We start from the raw sequence: 19614 nt of genomic DNA, 5'->3' as shown, positions 1-19614 counted from the left end.
CTGTGAGGCAACAGGGATAACCACTGTGCCACCGTGCTGCCCTCGGATAACTGGGCAACTGACTACCCCATCTCCCACCTCTCCCATCTACCCACCTCACATATCATTTACCCACTGATCCACATCACCCACTTACCCACCAACCCATTCATTCACTTGCTCACCATTCACCCACTCACTAACTCACTTCATCAATTCGCTCAGCTTCAAAGAGTGGATGGCGGAATTCTCTGTCGGGCAACACCAGAATCGGAAAAGACGATTGGGCAGAGAATCGCACGTCAGCTGAAAATCCAGGCCCGCCCAGGAACCCGGCGGAATGCCATGCTCCGGTGTTTCGACAGCAGTGTGAATGCATTCTATGCTGCACGTAAGGTTAACGCCGTTGACATGTCATTAACTGGCCCGACACGGTATTCTCTGGGGCTCCCACGGGGCTCCGCCTTCGCCAGGAGGAATTATCGACTGTTTCCCTAAAGCTAACTGCCTTGCTCTGATAAGCAGATTTGCCAAACGTGATCCCGCCCATTGTTGGCGGGATTTACATCGCGTTGGACCTCGCGAGGTGTGACGAGCCGGGTTGATCCCGGGAGCTGGGGTCTCCTGGTTTTTATCAGCTCTGCTGTGCCACGGCGAGCTGCTTTTCTGGTGCACCGTGACCGCTGGATCGCGCCTGTTAACTCTGGGTCTCAGCACAGATGCTGCCCGACCTCCAGCGTTTCGTTCAGATTTCCGACATTTGCATTATTTTGCTTTCGACAATCTCTGTGTTGACACGCATAGCTTGAAGGTAGCACTGCATGCTTTCAGTCTGAGTGTCATTGATTGGATGAAATTATACATTCCCAGCAGAATGCTGTGTTCCTGGTGTCCAATGACATCTCATGCATCCCTACTTGTCTGTGGACGTGTGACCAATAAGAGCCGATTTTGTCCACAAATGAAACTTACTAGCAAATGCATCCCAACAATAACAGACTTCAATCTGCAAGACTAAACTATACAGTTTGCTGCACTATTCAAACTGCAAATTGTTAATTCCTGTACACTGTTTTGCAGAATGTTATGTTGCAACACTACATGCCAAAATATCAGAACAAATTAAATATGCTTTCATATTTCTTTTGTGATTTCTCACAGAAAGGAATTGCTAAGGTGAAGTAATGGCACTGTTTTTTAAAAAATATATATTTATTAAAGTTTTTAACACAATTTTTCTCCCTTACAAACAATAACCACCCCCCCCATAACAAAAAAAAACGAAACGAGAAATCGCGCGGAGCAAGATATATACAAGGCAAAATAGTACATTTACATAGCTTTGTACACTGGCTCTCTCCCGTACGTGCCAGTTTCCCCGACTCTTCATGTTATCTCTTGCTCATCCACCCCCCCAGGCAGCTCCCCTTCCCCCCACGCCCCACCCCTCCTCCCCGGACGTGTCGTCCCCCCCCCCCCCCCCCCCCGTCCCCCCAGGTTGCTGCTGCTGACCGACCTTCCTCTAACGAGATAGTCTAGGAACGGTTGCCACCGCCTGTAGAACCCCTGCGCAGACCCTCTCAAGGCGAACTTGATCCTCTCCAACTTTATGAACCCAGCCATATCGTTTATCCAGGCCTCCACGCTGGGGGGCTTCGCCTCCTTCCACATTAGTAAGATCCTTCGCCGGGCTACTGGGGACGCAAAGGCCAGAATACCGGCCTCTTTCGCCTCCTGCACTCCCGGTTCGTCCACTACTCCGAATATTGCAAGCCCCCAGCTTGGCTTGACCCGGACTTTCACTTTTTTTTTAAAATTAAATATTTTATTGAAAATTTTTGGTCAACCAACACAGTACATTGTGCATCCTTTACACAATATTCTAACAACACAAATAACAATGACCTATTTTATAAACAAAAAATGAATAAATAATAAATAACAAAAATGAAAACTAGCCCTAATTGGCAACTGCCTTGTCACAAGTAACACTCTCCAAAAATATAATTTAACAGTCCAATATATAATTATCTGTAGCAACGACCTATACATATTATACAGTATATATTAACAACCCTGAGAGTCCTTCTGGTTCCTCCCCCCCCCCCCCCCCCCCCCCCCGGCCCCCGATCCTGGGCTGCTGCTGCTGCCTTCTTTTTCCCATTCCGTCTATCTTTCTGCGAGGTATTCGACGAACGGTTGCCACCGCCTGGTGAACCCTTGAGCCGACCCCCTTAGGACGAACTTAATCTGCTCTAGCTTTATAAACCCCGCCATGTCATTTATCCAGGTCTCCACCCCCGGGGGCTTGGCTTCTTTCCACATTAACAATATCCTGCGCCGGGCTACTAGGGACGCAAAGGCCAAAACATCGGCCTCTCTCGCCTCCTGCACTCCCGGCTCTTGTGCAACCCCAAATATAGCCAACCCCCAGCTTGGTTCGACCCGGACTCCTACTACTTTTGAAAGCACCTTTGTCACCCCCATCCAAAACCCCTGTAGTGCCGGGCATGACCAAAACATATGGGTATGATTCGCTGGGCTTCTCGAGCACCTCGCACACCTATCCTCCACCCCAAAAAATTTACTGAGCCGTGCTCCAGTCATATGTGCCCTGTGTAATACCTTAAACTGAATCAGGCTTAGCCTGGCACACGAGGACGACGAGTTTACCCTGCTTAGGGCATCTGCCCACAGCCCCTCCTCGATCTCCTCCCCCAGCTCTTCTTCCCATTTCCCTTTTAGTTCATCTACCATAGTCTCCCCTTCGTCCCTCATTTCCCTATATATATCTGACACCTTACCATCCCCCACCCATGTCTTTGAGATCACTCTGTCCTGCACCTCTTGTGTCGGGAGCTGCGGGAATTCCCTCACCTGTTGCCTCGCAAAAGCCCTCAGTTGCATATACCTGAATGCATTCCCTTGGGGCAACCCATATTTCTCGGTCAGCGCTCCCAGACTCGCGAACTTCCCATCCACAAACAGATCTTTCAGTTGCGTTATTCCTGCTCTGTGCCACATTCCATATCCCCCATCCATTCCCCCCGGGGCAAACCTATGGTTGTTTCTTATCGGGGACCCCCCCAAGGCTCCAGTCTTTCCCCTATGCCGTCTCCACTGTCCCCAAATCTTCAGTGTAGCCACCACCACCGGGCTTGTGGTGTAGTTCCTCGGTGAGAACGGCAATGGGGCTGTCACCATAGCCTGTAGGCTAGTCCCCCTACAGGACGCCCTCTCTAATCTCTTCCACGCCGCTGCCTCCTCCTCTCCCATCCACTTACTCACCATTGAAATATTAGCGGCCCAATAATACTCACTTAGGCTCGGTAGTGCCAGCCCCCCCTATCCCTGCTACGCTGTAAGAATCCCTTACTCACTCTCGGGGTCTTCCCGGCCCACACAAAACCCATGATGCTCTTTTCAATCCTTTTAAAAAAAGCCTTCGTGATCACCACCGGGAGGCACTGAAACACAAAGAGGAATCTCGGGAGGACCACCATCTTAACCGCCTGCACCCTCCCTGCCATTGACAGGGATACCATATCCCATCTCTTGAAATCCTCCTCCATCTGTTCCACCAACCGTGTTAAATTTAACCTATGCAATGTGCCCCAATTCTTAGCTATCTGGATCCCCAGGTAACGAAAGTCCCTTGTTATCTTCCTCAACGGTAGGTCCTCTATTTCTCTACTCTGCTCCCCTGGATGCACCACAAACAACTCACTTTTCCCCATGTTCAATTTATACCCTGAAAAATCCCCAAACTCCCCAAGTATCCGCATTATTTCTGGCATCCCCTCCGCCGGGTCCGCCACGTGTAGTAGCAAATCGTCCGCATACAAAGATACCCGGTGCTCTTCTCCTCCCCTAAGTACTCCCCTCCACTTCTTGGAACCCCTCAACGCTATCGCCAGGGGCTCAATCGCCAGTGCAAACAATAATGGGGACAGAGGGCATCCCTGCCTTGTCCCTCTATGGAGCCGAAAATATGCAGACCCCCGTCCATTCGTGACCACGCTCGCCACTGGGGCTCTATACAACAGCTGCACCCATCTAACATACCCCTCTCCAAAACCAAATCTCCTCAACACCTCCCACAAATAATCCCACTCCACTCTATCAAATGCTTTCTCGGCATCCATCGCCACTACTATCTCCGTTTCTCCCTCTGGTGGGGCCATCATCATTACCCCTAACAACCTCCGTATATTCGTGTTCAGCTGTCTCCCCTTCACAAACCCAGTTTGGTCCTCGTGGACCACCCCCGGGACACATTCCTCTATTCTCATTGCCATTACCTTGGCCAGGACCTTGGCATCTACATTTAGGAGGGAAATAGGTCTATAGGACCCGCATTGTAGCGGGTCCTTTTCCTTCTTTAAGAGAAGCAATATCGTTGCTTCAGACATAGTCAGGGGCAGTTGTCCCCTTTCCTTTGCCTCATTAAAGGTCCTCATCAGTACCGGGGCGAGCAAGTCCACATATTTTCTATAGAATTCGACTGGGAATCCATCCGGTCCCGGGGCCTTTCCCGCCTGCATGCTCCTAATTCCTTTCACCACTTCTTCTACCTCGATCTGTGCTCCCAGTCCCACCCTTTCCTGCTCTTCCACCTTGGGAAATTCCAGCCGATCCAAGAAGCCCATCATTCTCTCCCTCCCATCCGGGGGTTGAGCTTCATATAATTTTTTATAAAATGTCTTGAACACTCCATTCACTCTCTCCGCTCCCCGCTCCATCTCTCCTTCCTCATCCCTCACTCCCCCTATTTCCCTCGCTGCTCCCCTTTTCCTCAATTGGTGTGCCAGCAACCTGCTCGCCTTCTCCCCATATTCGTACTGTACACCCTGTGCCTTCCTCCATTGTGCCTCTGCAGTGCCTGTAGTCAGCAAGTCAAATTCTACATGTAGCCTTTGCCTTTCCCTGTACAGTCCCTCCTCCGGTGCTTCCGCATATTGTCTGTCCACCCTCAAAAGTTTTTGCAGCAACCGCTCCCGTTCCTTACTCTCCTGCTTCCCTTTATGTGCCCTTATTGATATCAGCTCCCCTCTAACCACCGCCTTCAACGCCTCCCAGACCACTCCCACCTGGACCTCCCCATTATCATTGAGTTCCAAGTACTTTTCAATGCACCCCCTCACCCTTAGACACACCCCCTCATCTGCCATTAGTCCCATGTCCATTCTCCAGGGTGGGCGCCCTCCTGTTTCCTCCCCTATCTCCAAGTCCACCCAGTGTGGACGTGATCCGAAATGGCTATAGCCGTATACTCCGTTCCCCTCACCTTCGGGATCAATGCCCTACCCAGCACAAAAAAGTCTATTCGCGAGTAGACTTTATGGACATAGGAGAAAAACGAGAACTCCTTACTCCTAGGTCTGCTAAATCTCCACGGGTCTACACCTCCCATCTGCTCCATAAAATCTTTAAGTACCTTGGCTGCTGCCGGCCTCCTTCCAGTCCTGGACTTCGACCTATCCAGCCCTGGTTCCAACACCGTATTAAAATCTCCCCCCATTATCAGCTTTCCTATCTCTAGGTCCGGAATGCGTCCTAGCATCCGCCTCATAAAATTGGCATCATCCCAGTTCGGGGCATATACGTTTACCAAAACCACCGTCTCCCCCTGTAGTTTGCCACTCACCATCACGTATCTGCCCCCGTTATCCGCCACTATAGTCTTTGCCTCGAACATTACCCGCTTCCCCACTAATATAGCCACCCCCCTGTTTTTCGCATCTAGCCCCGAATGGAACACCTGCCCCACCCATCCTTTGCGTAGCCTAACCTGGTCTATCAGTTTCAGGTGCGTTTCCTGTAACATAACCACATCTGCCTTAAGTTTCTTAAGGTGTGCGAGTACCCGTGCCCTCTTTATCGGCCCGTTCAGCCCTCTCACGTTCCACGTGATCAGCCGAGTTGGGGGGCTTCCTACCCCCCCCCCCCTTGTCGATTAGCCATCACCTTTTTCCAGCTCCTCACCCGGTTCCCACGCAGCTGTATCTCCCCCAGGCGGTGCCCCCCCGCCCATCCTCTCCCATACCAGCTCCCCCCTCTCCCCAGCAGCAGCAACCCAGTAATTCCCCCCTCCCCCCCCCGCTAGATCCCCCGCTAGCGTAATTACTCCCCCCATGTTGCTCCCAGAAGTCAGCAAACTCTGGCTGACCTCGGCTTCCCCCCGTGACCTCGGCTCGCACCGTGCGACGCCCCCTCCTTCCTGCTTCTCTATTCCCGCCATGATTATCATAGCGCGGGAACCAAGCCCGCGCTTCTCCCTTGGCGCCCCCCCCAATGGCCAACGCCCCATCTCCTCCACCTCCCCTCCTCCCCCCATCACCACTTGTGGGAGAGAGAAAAGTTACCACATCGCAGGATTAGTACATAAAACCCCTCTTTGCCCCCCACATTCGCCCCACCACTTTGTTCGAACGTTCTTTTTAATAACCCGCTCATTCCAGTTTTTCTTCCACAATAAAAGTCCACGCTTCATCCGCCGTCTCAAAGTAGTGGTGCCTCCCTCGATATATGACCCACAGTCTTGCCGGTTGCAGCATTCCAAATTTTATCTTCCTTTTATGAAGCACCGCCTTGGCCCGATTAAAGCTCGCCCTCCTTCTCGCCACCTCCGCACTCCAGTCTTGATAAACGCGGATCACCGCGTTCTCCCATTTACTGCTCCGAGTTTTCTTCGCCCATCTAAGGACCTTTTCTCTATCCTTAAAACGGAGGAATCTCACCACTATGGCTCTGGGAGGTTCTCCTGCTCTCGGTCCTCGCGCCATCACTCGGTATGCTCCCTCCACCTCCAACGGACCCGCCGGGGCCTCCGCTCCCATTAACGAGTGCAGCATCGTGCTCACATATGCCCCGACGTCCGCTCCCTCCACACCTTCAGGAAGACCAAGAATCCTCAGGTTGTTCCTCCTTGCGTTGTTTTCCAGTGCCTCCAACCTTTCCACACATCGTTTCTGATGTGCCTCCTGCGTCTCCGTCTTCACCACCAGGCCCTGTATATCGTCCTCATTCTCGGCTGCCTTTGCCTTCACGACCCGAAGCTCCTGCTCCTGGGTCTTTTGTTCCTCCTTTAGCCCTTCGATCGCCTGTAGTATCGGGGCCAACAGCTCTTTCTTCATTTCCTTTTTGATCTCTTCCACACAGCATTTCAAGAACTCTTGTTTGTTCAGGGCCCCATGTTAAACTGCCACCTTCCGACGCCATCTTGGTTTTTGCTTGCCTTCCTTGCCGCTGTTCTAAAGGATCCACTGCAATCTGGCCACTCTCTCCTCCTTTTTCCATCCGTATCCAGGGGGGATTCCCTTCTGGTTTACCGCACAGTGTTTTTAGCCGTCAAAATTGCCGTTGGGGCTCCTATCAAGAGCCCAAAAGTCCGTTTCACAGGGAGCTGCCGAAACGTGCGACTCAGCTGGTCATCGCCGCACCCGGAAGTCCCGACCCGGACTTTCACCACCTGAGATATTGCTCCCGCCACTCCTCTCCAGAACCCCTCCAGTGCCGGGCATGACCAAAACATATGGACATGGTTCGCCGGGCTCCCTGAGCACCTTCCACATCTGTCCTCTACCCCAAAGAACCTGCTCAACCTTGCCCCCGTCAAGTGAGCTCTATGAACCACCTTAATTTGTATCAGGCTGAGCCTGGCACACGAGGAGGAGGAATTAACCCTACCCAGGGCATCAGCCCACAGACCTTCCTCGATCTCCTCCCCCAGCTCCTCCCATTTACCCTTCAACTCTTCTACCAGCACTTCCCCCTCTTCTTTCATCTCCTGGTGTATTTCCGACACCTTGCCCTCCCCGACCCATGCACCCGAGGTCACCCTGTCTTGAATTTCTTGTGCCGGGAGCAACGGGAATTCCCTCACCTGTCGCCTCACAAAAGCACTCACCTGCATATATCTAAAGGCATTTCCCGGGGGTAACTTAAACTTCTCCTCCAGTGCCCCTCGGCTCGCAAACGTCCCGTCGATGAACAGGTCCCCCATTCTTCTAATCCCCGCCCGATGCCAGCTCTGGAACCCCCCGTCCATCTTCCCCGGGACAAACCGATGGTTACCCCTGATCGGGGACCACACCGATGCTCCCATTGCACCCCTGTGCCATCTCCACTGGCCCCAGATCCTTAGCGTTGCCGCCACCACCGGGCTCGTGGTATACTTTGTCGGCGAGAGCGGCAGCGGTGCCGTCACCAACGCCCCCAGGCTCGTTCCTTTGCAGGACGCCATCTCCATCCTCTTCCATGCCGCCCCCTCTCCCTCCATAACCCACTTGCGGATCATCGACACATTTGCTGCCCAGTAGTAGCTCCCCAGGTTTGGCAGCGCCAAGCCTCCTCGGTCCCTACTCCTACTGCGTTCCAGGAACCCTCTCCTTACCCTCGGGGTCTTATTCACCCACACAAACCCCATAATACTCCTGCCTACTCTCTTAAAAAAGGCCTTAGTGATCACGATGGGAAGGCACTGAAACACAAACAAAAACCTCGGAAGGACCACCATTTTGACCGATTGCACTCTTCCCGCCAGCGACAGCGGTAGCATGTCCCATCTTTTAAAATCCTCCTCCATTTGCTCCACCAACCTTGTCAGATTCAGTTTAAGTAGGGCCCCCCAACTCCCAGATACCGAAAGCTCCCCTCCGCCCTCCTCAGCGGTAGGTCCCCTATCCCTCTTTCTTGGTCCCCTGCCTGTAATACAAAGAGCTCACTCTTCCCTACATTGAGCTTATAGCCCGAAAACTCCCCAAACTCCCTTAGAGTCTGCATGACCTCCACCATCCCCTCCATTGGATCCGCCACGTACAGCAACAGGTCATCCGCATATAGCGACACCCAATGCTCTTCTCCCCCTCGGACCACCCCCTCCATTTATTAGACTCCCTCAATGATATGGCCAATGGTTCGATCACCAATGCGAACAACAGGGGGGACAGGGGGCACCCCTGCCTTGTCCCTCGTTACAGCCGAAAGTACTCCGACCTCCGCCGGTTCGTCACTACACTCGCCACCGGGGCTCTGTAAAGAAGCTTAACCCAACTGATAAACCCTCCCCCGAACCCAAACCTACGCAGCACCTCCCAGAGGTACACCCACTCTACTCGGTCAAAGGCCTTCTCCGCGTCCATAGCTGCCACTATCTCCGCTTCTCCCTCCACCGATGGCATCATTATCACGTTTAAGAGCCGCCACACATTGGTGTTTAGCTGCCTACCCTTTACAAATCCTGTCTGGTCCCCGTGTATCACCCCCGGGACACAGTCCTCGATCCTCGTGGCCAGCACTTGTGCCAGCAACTTTGCATCCACATTAAGGAGCGAGATCGGCCTGTACGATCCACATTGCAGTGGGTCCTTGTCCCGCTTTAGGATCAAAGAAATTGTCCCTTCCGACATTGTCGGAGGTAGGGTCCCCTCCTCTCTTGCCTCATTAAAGGTCCTCACTAGTAGCGGGGCCAACAGGCCTACGTACTTCCTGTAGAACTCCACCGGGAACCCGTCCGGTCCCGGGGCCTTCCCCGCCTGCATGCTCCCCAAACCCTTGCTCAGCTCCTCCAACCCAATTGGTGCCCCCAGACCAGCCACCTCTTGCTCCTTCACCCTCGGGAATCTCAGTTGGTCTAGGAATCGCCTCATACCCTCTTCCCCCGTTGGGGGCTGGGATCTGTACAGCTCTTCATAGAAGGCCTTAAATACCTTGTTTATTTTCGTCGCACTCCGAACCGTGGCTCCCCTTCCATCTTTGACTCCCCCTATTTCCCTCGCTGCCATCCTTTTACGGAGCTGGTGTGCCAGCATCTGACTAGCCTTTTCCCCATACTCATAGGTCGCCCCCTGCGCTTTCCTCCACTGTGTCTCCGCCTTCCCTGTGGTCAACAGGTCAAACTCCGTCTGGAGCCATCGTCTTTCCCCAAGTAATCTTTCCTCCGGGATCTCTGCGTATCTCCTGTCCACGCTCAAAATCTCCCCCACTAACCTCTCCCTTTCCATGCCCTCTATCTTCTCCCTATGAGCCCTAATGGAGATTAGCTCTCCCCTGACCACCGCCTTCAACACCTCCCATACCACCCCTACCCGTTGTCGTTGGCCTCCAAGTACCTATCGATACACCCCCTCACCTTCCCACACACCACCTCGTCCCCCAGCAGTCCCACATCCAGCCGCCACAGCGGGCGTTGGTCCCTCTCCTCTCCCAGCTCCAGTTCCACCCAGTGCGGGGCATGGTCCGAAACGGCTATGGCCGAATACTCCGTCCCCTCCACCCTCGGGATGAGCGCCCTGCCCAGAACAAAAAAATCTATCCGGGAGTAGGCTTTGTGTACATGGGAAAAGAAAGAAAATTCCCTGGCCTTGCAAACCGCCATGGGTCCACTCCCCTCATCTGATCCATAAACCCCCTAAGTACCTTGGCCGCTGCCGGCCTCTTTCCAGTCCTTGATTTGGAGTGGTCCAGTGCTGGATCCAACACTGTATTGAAGTCCCCTCCCATTATCAGGCCTCCTTTCTCCAGGTCCGGATTGCGCCCCAACATGCGCTTCATGAATCCTGCATCATCCCAGTTCGGGGCGTATACGTTTACCAACACCACCCACGTCCCCTGCAGCCTACCGCTCACCATTACATATCGCCCTCCATTGTCCACCTCAATAGTCTTGGCCTCAAATGACACCCGCTTTCCCACTAATATTGCCACTCCTCTATTCTTCGCGTCCAATCCCGAGTGGAATACCTGTCCTACCCATCCCTTTCTTAACCTGACCTGGTCCGCCACCTTCAGGTGAGTCTCTTGGAGCATGACCACGTCCGCCTTCAGTCCCTTTAAGTGCGCGAACACTCGAGCCCTGTTCACCGGCCCATTCAGCCCCCTCATGTTCCATGTTATCAGCCGGATTGGAGGGGCTCTCACCCCCCCCCCTTTGCCGGTCACTAGCCATCTCCATTTCTGGGCCAGTCCCGTGTCCACGCCTCCCTCACCCTCCAGTCCCCCAGACGGGGGACCACCGTCCCGACCACCTCTTCTATGTCCCATTCCCTTTCGGCCAGTGCAGCAGCAACCCTTTTTCCCCCCTTCCCTCCGCCCCCCCCCCCCCCCCCCCCCAGCTAGACCCCTGTCTAGCTTTTTTGCTCCCCCCATGTCACTCCCGTAAGTCAGCTGACACCTGCTGACCCCGGCTACCCCCGCTATCCCATTGACCTCCCTGTGTGGGAGTTCCCCCTCCCACCTTTCTTCAAAAAGAAAACCCCGTGCTTTCCAAAGCCCGCTCCCCCCCCCCTCTGGCGCAGCTCCTGTCGCGGCCTTGTCTCTCTCCCCCAGCCCATGTAACATTTCCTGCGCGTGATTGTGATTGACCCCCTATATACAACAACCATCACACATCAAACCTCAAATATCCCCCCTACCCTCACAAACCCTCAGTTAGAGTCCAACTTTTCGGTTTGTATAAATGTCCGCGCCTCTTCAGGCGTTTCAAAGTAGCAGTGTTGGGCCTTGTATGTGACCCACAGTCGCGCTGGTTGCAGCATTCCGAATTTCACTTCTTTCCGGTACAACACCGCTTTGGCCCGTTTGAAACCCGCTCTCCGCTTTGCAACCTCCGTGCTCCAGTCCGGGTATATTCGGATCTCTGCATTGTCCCACTTACTGCTCCGCTCCTTCTTGGCCCATTTCAGGACCCACTCTCTGTCCGTGAACCGGTGGAACCTCACCACCATCGCCCTTGGCGGCTCATTTGCCCGGGGCCTCCTCGCCAGCACCCGGTGTGCCCCGTCCAACTCCAGCGGCCTCGAAGGGGCCTCCTTGCCCATCATCGCCCCGAGCATCGTGCTCGCGTATGCCCCGGCATCAGCCCCCTCTGCTCCTTCAGGGAGACCCAGGATCCGCAGATTCTTTCTCCTTGACCTGTTCTCCAGGTCTTCGAGTCTTCCCGCCCACCTCCTGTGTAGCGCCTCGTTCTGCTCCACTCTCACCACCAGGCCCGAGATCTCGTCCTTGTTCTGACCAACTCTTTTTTGTACCTCCTGGATCTGAACCTTGTGGGCCTTCTGGGTGATCCCTAGTCCTTCGATTGCCGAAAGCCTAGGCGCCAGCATTTCCTTACGCATCTCCTCGCGCTGCTCCTCGAAGCAGTGCTTAATAAACTCCTGCAGCTCCACTTTGTCTCTGGCCGCCGCCATTTTGTCTTTTTTCCCCGGTTTTTCCCGTTGCTCCAATGCCACTTTTGTGGCCGTTATGCTTCGAGTCCGTTTCATACAAGTTGGAGGGGGACGTCCTTCTTACCTTCCCCATGGGTTAGTATCGAAAAAAGTTCCATTGGGGCTCTTCTAGCGAGCCCGAAAGTCCGTGGTAGCAAGAGCTGCCGAATCGTACGGCTCAGCTCCGCATAACCGCACCCGGAAGTTGTAATGGCACTGTTAAGAATATTTAATGTACACGTGTAGTCCACCTCGAGTTAGACTGATACTCTGAGCTATATGGTGATTTGATATGGGTCAAAACTTACAGTTCTTCATCTGCTCAGTTCCCCAATCCTAATTCTCACATGAGTGGAAGGTAAACAGGAGGAATGTGCTCCTTTAGGAGTACTGGGGAAACATCGGAGACTGATCCAGGCCAATGCCTTCTGATCTCAGTGACAAAATCACAAATGAGATTGGCAGAGACCTGGGAGTAGGCTGCTTGGCTACAGACAAGATTGGGAAGTGCTGCATTATTGTGGAGTGGTTGAAGCACCACACAATTGAAAGTAAGCCTTTCTTTAAAAATGCTGTTGTAGCCACATTTAAAATATATTATTTTGAAGGATGAAGCAGATGATTTTCAAAGGATGGCAGCGACCTTAGTAAAATGGAGGGCCAAAGTTTTGCTCCTGAGTCAGGAGTCAGGAGCGCAGAGCTGGGAAAATGCCAAATTCTGTTTAAAAGGCCCATCTCGTTGTTACAATAAAAGTGACAAAGCAAAACCACAGGCCTCTATCCCTCATACTCAAATCCTTTCAACTCCACACTCTCCACGCCCCATCCATGTCAATTCATGACACTTCATGCCTCCCACCCATCCTCCATAGCCCCCATACTCACCATGACAAGCCATGTGCCTCAATCATCCCCATGGTCCTTTGTGGGCCTATGCCAATTTAGTGCAAATCATGCCAACCCATACCTCCACCATCAACTACCCATCGCCCTAAGATCCTCCATATCAACTCAGAATATCCACCATTGGCAGACTTTAGGGCCCATGGTGAGATGAAATAAAAGATCTAAATGTCTATTGCAGACTTCATGAAATTTAAAACACTCTTAGATAACATTTAAATCCCTTAGAGTGCTTAATCCCTTGTATAAACAAACATTTGTATTCATAGCCCCACATAAAAGACAACTAATCCTTTTATCAAAGTTGGAGCTGTCACTCAAATTGTGACCTTACAAGCCCCCCTGCTGTGACAATTAAAGGTTATGGAAGCAGTCAAGCAGCATTCGTCGATATGCCAACAGACAGTGAAGGGACAAGCAAACACTGATTTTTGTTTTCAACTGCAGGCTGGATTTCGCCCCCCCCCCTCCCCCCCAAAAGCAAAAGTTTTGATTGGCTTGACAGCTTGATATTTCCACAGAGCTTATTCACTTTTATTCATGTCCACTTTTAATGGCCCCAAAGAGGCTGTTGACCTCTACCAAAGGGAACCTCACCACTCCAAAATGGGCATGTGACCTCTCCAAAAGGAGGGTCTGAACTCTCCAAAAGGGTACCTTACTTCTCCAAATAACTTTGGCACCTTCTCCTTAAATATCTGACCTCCACTAGTTTTAGAAATTGTAGTAATGAAAATTGGATCTGTTTTAAGGTAGCTGCACTTTTACATGTGCAGCTGCCTCCATGCACCAAGAATGACAAATTACAACAGCCCCTATTCATGCCCACTCCAGTGGAAATGGTGGGGTCCATGTTCGGGGGAGAGGCTTCTAGAATTGGGGCTCTGGCACGATTTTGGCTAATTTGTGGAGCCCTTCCATCTCTGTGAAGTTTCAAGCCTAAGTCTCATTAAACTGAAAGCACACAGATAAAGTTAAGATCTTAATTAAATTTAAATATTTCGATCCTGATCGTGAGTAATCCAGATGAGCAATATACATAAAATCTTGAATAATATTGGGTGATCTGGAAATTACATTGGGTCTCATGACATTTTATCAATTAAGAGATCCATTGAGGGAAGTGACCAGGGCAATAAGAGTTTCCCGACAGATAATTGCAACACAAATGGAGTTAATGAGATACATTTGGAGCTGTCCAGGGAACAGGTAGGCCAGGAGTTGGAATGGAAAATGAGAAAATAGTTGAGTTGCAGGAAAGCCAATTAATATAATTATTTCCAGTGTCTTTGAAGTATAAGATTGGCAAATGGCGCTTCAGGGTCTTAGAGACTCTGCATCACCCAGCCTTGCCTTTTATCCCTCTCTCACAGAATAATAGTGCTTGGGTCATGGCTGTGGATGTCTATACACCGAGTTGATAAGCTCATCTTTGTCCCTTGTGTGACTGACTAATTTCTATAGAGGCAGACATGGCAGAAACAGTTTCTCTGTTTTGTTAGCACAGGAGGACCCAGAAAAGGAGAAGAACACCTTGAATATAAGTGTGGTGGTGTAGTGATGCACTTTAAGAGACTTCATTCCTGAACAAAAATGGATTTATTTAGTGATCTTCAAGAGCTGCAGTGTGTTTGCAGCTAACTCTAAAATACCTCTGCCAGAACACATGCCTCCCCCCCCCCCGCCCCTTGGAGTAATCCCCACTCTGTGTCCTGATTGGTCACCCAGGCCAGATGACCCTAACTCTGCTGTGTTGCCCTTGAAGGGACAATCACCAAAGGTGGTTGGATGGAATTAACCAGATAGTAAAAGATAGCATATAGTAAGTGCTATCGAATAGCAAAATGCCCCTTGAGGATGATTATCCAATGCCCTTCTTTATGCTTTGGCAGTAGTTCACTGCTACGATTGATGTGAATATTGCCATCATCTGTAACTGAAACAATAATAATCGTATGCCATTGTGTTGACCACAAGGATCACGTACACATGCAGTGTGTAGTTAGTAATTGGAAGTCGTTTCTCATTGTCCAATCTTGTCACTTAGGATTGTGGACGGTATGGTGGCAGGAGGGCAGCAGGATGGTACAGTGGTTAGCACTGCTGCCTTACAGCACCAGGGGCCTGGGTGTGATTCCAACCTTGGATGACTGTGTGGTTTGCACGTTCTCCCCGGTTCAATTCTGGCCTTGTCTGTGTGGATTTCCTCTGGGTGCTCCCACAGTCCAAAGGTGTGCAGATAAAATGGATTGGCCATGCTAAATTGCCTCTTAGGGTCCAGGAATGTGCAGGTTAGGTTGTGGGGTTACGGGGATTAGACGGGGGGAGTGGACCTGGGCGGGGTGTTTTTTTGGAGGGTCGGAGCAGACTCGATGGGCTGAATGGCCTCCTTCTGCATTGTAGGAATTCCATGGGATTCTATGAGTCTGTGTGAATATTTGCTGAAAGGTCTGAAGGGGAGGTCAGAAATCATATGTTCATCAGGTAATCAGATTAGGAATGTGATTTGATTTCAAGAATATCAAAATTTAATAATTTCCCTAAGCCTCAATCATAAAAACACTTGCCCTCAAAAGGATTATTTTACATCCAATTTTATATCACATGTTAGCAGATCTGTCACAGTGTTACGAACAGGGAGAACAAGGATTTAGCAAAATGGGAAAGCTGAAGCATGACAATTAAAGTTGATAACAAGCAAGTGTGCCTCTTACAGGAAAAGCATTTCACACACAAAACCTCGAACATACTACGGGCAGCACCTTACCAAAAAACGCCAAAGCATCAGCCCCGGTGAGAAAAAATGTGTGCGTCCGTCGGCGGGATTTCTCATAGAATCTTGAGCCTCTCTAGTTTAAAAAAAGTGAGTGGACGTAGTTAACCTCACTTTGCCGAAGCGGGAACACTTCGAACCAGGAACCAACTTCAAACAGGTCGGGGTCCATCTTTAAAGGGCATGCTGACCAGCTCTATAGCCGAACAGCACCCAGGCCATATCTCGTATGCGTCGGGGCTCCCTCCCCCTCCCTCGTCAGTCATCACTGGCAGATCCCACCACCCTTGAATTATTGCCGGCAGATGACTCCATACCAGGCACCCCACCCCTCCCATTTCATGCGGCTCCCACTAGCATCCAGGCACCTGGCAGTGGCTAACCTGACAGTGTCAACCTGTGCCCAGGCAGTGCTAGAGCGTTGCCCAGGCATGGCTGGCATCACCCCCCCACCCACCCCGGGGCTATACCTACCTCTGCGTCCCCTGGGGGGATCCCTTCAACTGTCACATGCCTGGCCAGACTAGTATAAATGATGCTGGCGTGACTGGGTCAAGATTCTGTGGGAGAGGGGAGAGTCTGGAAAGAGTGTTTTCAAATGACATACGAATGTATCAAAATTAGGTTCCCGGGCTCATGCTGCATGATTCAGACTACTCCACTGGCAAGAGTAGGGGGTAAGATTCCAAAAGCTAATCACGGCGGAGAGAATCACGTTTCTCGCTTCTCTCTGGATTTTGAGGCTGCACCGGGTTTCTCGCGGACAGAGAGACAGGACTCAAAATCGCTCCCTATAGATAATGAGATCCACGTAGGACCAAAATAGGAAACAGAAGGGCCATACATAATTAACACTTAAGTTAGAGACCATAAGATGTAGGAGCAGAAGTAGGCCATTTGGCCTCTCTCAAATGTGACTGGCTTCTTATTTTTAACCCATTCATGACTTTTGTGCTCAGAATTCATTGACAAATAGTACAATACAGGACATAAGCAAACTATCAACTTTTAGTCAATGTATGTTTCTAAATCTGGATGCTTACCAACTATCATATTGCAGCTTACACATCCTGCTCTTAAACATGGTGTTGTAATTTGTAGGGAAGGAGTTGAGCCTTACCAGAGCACCGCTGCTAAGCAGAATCATAAAGATGATAAACGTTTCAAACCAGTTGTGTTCCACGATCCTGAAGCAAGTTTTCCTGAGATTCCACCACATCTTGCCCCGATCACTCTTTAGATCAATGTCCAGAAAGGGACAGGTTCGCAAACAGCCTGTACAAGCAGCAACAGTTCAATTTGATTACTGTAAGCTCATTTGCCGTCATTAGTGAAACATCTAATATTTCTTGCATGGAGGGCACTAACAACACACTTTACCTTTGTGATTAATGTAATAGAAATACGGGGGTTAGGCGCCCCCCCCCCCCCCCGCCGCCGGAGCTTGGAGCTTTGACAAAGGGTCACCTGGACTCAAAATGTTTGCTCTTTTCTCTCCATACAGATGCTGCCACACCTGCTGAGATTTTCCAGCATTTTCTCTTTCCGTTTCAGATTTCAGCATCCGCAGTAATTTACTTTTATTGAGCAATACTTTTTAAAAAATGGTGGATAAAGTGGTCGCATTTTGGTGGGAGGTTAATTTGGCAAGCTGATGATTCAAAGAATTTGAAGAGAAGAGATGTTACCATCTATCTTTAAAGAAAATCTGGCAAGTATGAGCTGTCCAATCTGACACGCATCCTGGCTCAAAATGCTCGAGGATGCCCTGAAAGAAAAAACTTGTATTTCTTTACCAGCTTACACATCCTCAGGATGTTGTGAGGCGCAGTGCAGTCAAGGAATCACTTTTGAACTGTAGCCACTGTTGTAATGTAGACAAGTGGAGCAGGCAATTTGCATAGAGCAAGGTTCCACAAACAGCAAATGATCGTAGTGATCAGAATATGTCTTGTTGATGGTGGGCGAGTTTTAAATGTTGGCAAGAGCACTGGCTGAAGCCACACATTTCTTTGTAGAATGTCATGGGAAATTCATGAGTACTTGATATGATTAGAATGGAGGCCTGCCTTCTCAACCTTGCACCTCGCCTGAGGTGTGGTGATCCTCAGGTTAAATCATCACCAGTCAGCTCTCCCCCCACAAAGGGGAAAGCAGCCTGTGGTCATCTGGGACTATGGCAATTTTACTGAATGGGAGCACTGTTTAATGTCTCATTCAAAGGATGCCATCTCCATATGTCACCGAAGAGTTACCCTTGATCAAGAACTCAGGTGTTCAGTTGTGGGTTTGAACCTAAAGCCCAAAGGGTACCATATAACACTTGACGGATGAAGAAATCATTAGAGCCAATCTGCATGGCTATATGTGTAGTGGAAGGGGAAGATAATGCTTGACAAACCTCTTAGAATTAAGATGATATCAGAGTTTGGGTAAAAGAAATTTGTCATAGAGATTGTTCATTTATACATCAATATGTTTTTTTGTGTTCAACTGCGCAGCAGGTTCGTCAACCAGGTTTTAAAAACAAAGTACAGGATAGTCAGCCACTAAAGCGGATTAGCCTCAAAGCCTTATCTGAGAGGGTGTCACTGGGATTAGCTAAAGCTTTTACTCTCGATGCTTTACGCTGATTATTTGGAAGTAGGGCTACAAATAAATTCTTCAAAGGTACAACACTCAAGAGCAGGCTGAACGAGCGCAGCCAGACTCGTACAGATTGACAAGGTAGGCTGAGACGTTGCTGATGACTTTCAATGTCAATAAGTACAAAGTGGTGAGAATAGTAAGGAGAATAAACACTGAAATGAAAACTAAATGAAATTGGTGTACAAGATACAGGGCAAAGATCTGGGAATGGGAATAACTAGTGGGCAGCGAGTTAAAGGAATAGGGAATGACAAAGAGGATCTTGGGTTGTACAGTGCATGGAATTGAGTACAAGATGTTTGTAATTCTCCACCACAGAGTATTGTGGATGCTTGATTAGTCATTGGCTTATTCAAGCTGGAGATCAATAGAGTTTTGCGCTCTCAGGAAATCTAGAGATATGGTGATCTCACTGGGTGGTATCCCCCCCCCCCTTTCCTTCCTTCTCTGTCGCCCCTTTCAGTGTGTTTACCTTCCGTCAAACATGCTTCTGGTTCGTCATTCTCAGGATTTTCTTCTTTAACCCCCTCTTCGTCTTCCTCCTGAGCTTTCAGGTCCACAGTACTGCACTGGGAAGAATCTATATTCTTTTTATCCTACACAGGGATGAAACAGCAGTGGACATAATATAACATAAAAGTAGAAATATGCTGCAGTAAAATTCTTTAATCAATGTGTTCATGTGGCAGGGCAAATAACAAGACAGTCTTTCTCGGAGCTTCACTTCAAGATTTGTTGCCACTTATTTTCTGTGAGCATGTTTGTTCTCAAAGTAATTAAGTTACTGGCCGACTGCTTTTGCTCTTTGCATCTGGATTATGCTGGTTTGGTCTTTGGTGATTATAAAGAATGCTAAAGAGCACTGTTATAATAGTGTCTGTGTTCAAAATGAAAAGCCAAAAGGGATTTGTAAAGGAATCCCAGATGGCCCATGAGGTCATCAGATTTGTTTCCATACCAGAGGCTCAATGCTAGATTTTTCCGTATCTTCTGATTTACTAGCCCACAATTTTTATATAGTGATAAATAGGGAGTAAACTTGACCTTGACATTAATGGAAAAGAAACTTAGTGGCAGTGGAAATCGTACTGTTGATTTGCTATC

At 50.0% G+C, this 19614-nt stretch overlaps 1 protein-coding gene across 2 annotated transcripts in view; it reads right to left on the bottom strand.

Moving 5' to 3' along the window:
• The window catches only part of LOC140398395 (sodium channel protein type 4 subunit alpha-like), a 352602-nt gene that overhangs the window by 88741 nt on the left and 244247 nt on the right, over positions 1-19614 (bottom strand). For both annotated transcript variants that reach the window (XM_072487039.1, XM_072487038.1), the window contains 2 exons: positions 18983-19106; positions 16982-17136 (listed from right to left, as the gene is read on the bottom strand). In XM_072487039.1, the coding sequence (XP_072343140.1) occupies positions 16982-17136; positions 18983-19106 (279 nt within the window). The remainder of the gene's footprint in view (positions 1-16981; positions 17137-18982; positions 19107-19614) is intronic.

This window comes from Scyliorhinus torazame, chromosome 21 (genome assembly GCF_047496885.1).
Source record: "Scyliorhinus torazame isolate Kashiwa2021f chromosome 21, sScyTor2.1, whole genome shotgun sequence".
Lineage (NCBI taxonomy): Eukaryota > Metazoa > Chordata > Chondrichthyes > Carcharhiniformes > Scyliorhinidae > Scyliorhinus > Scyliorhinus torazame.
The sequence above is the reverse complement of the archived record's forward strand: the minus strand, read 5'-3'. Positions and strand labels throughout refer to the sequence as shown.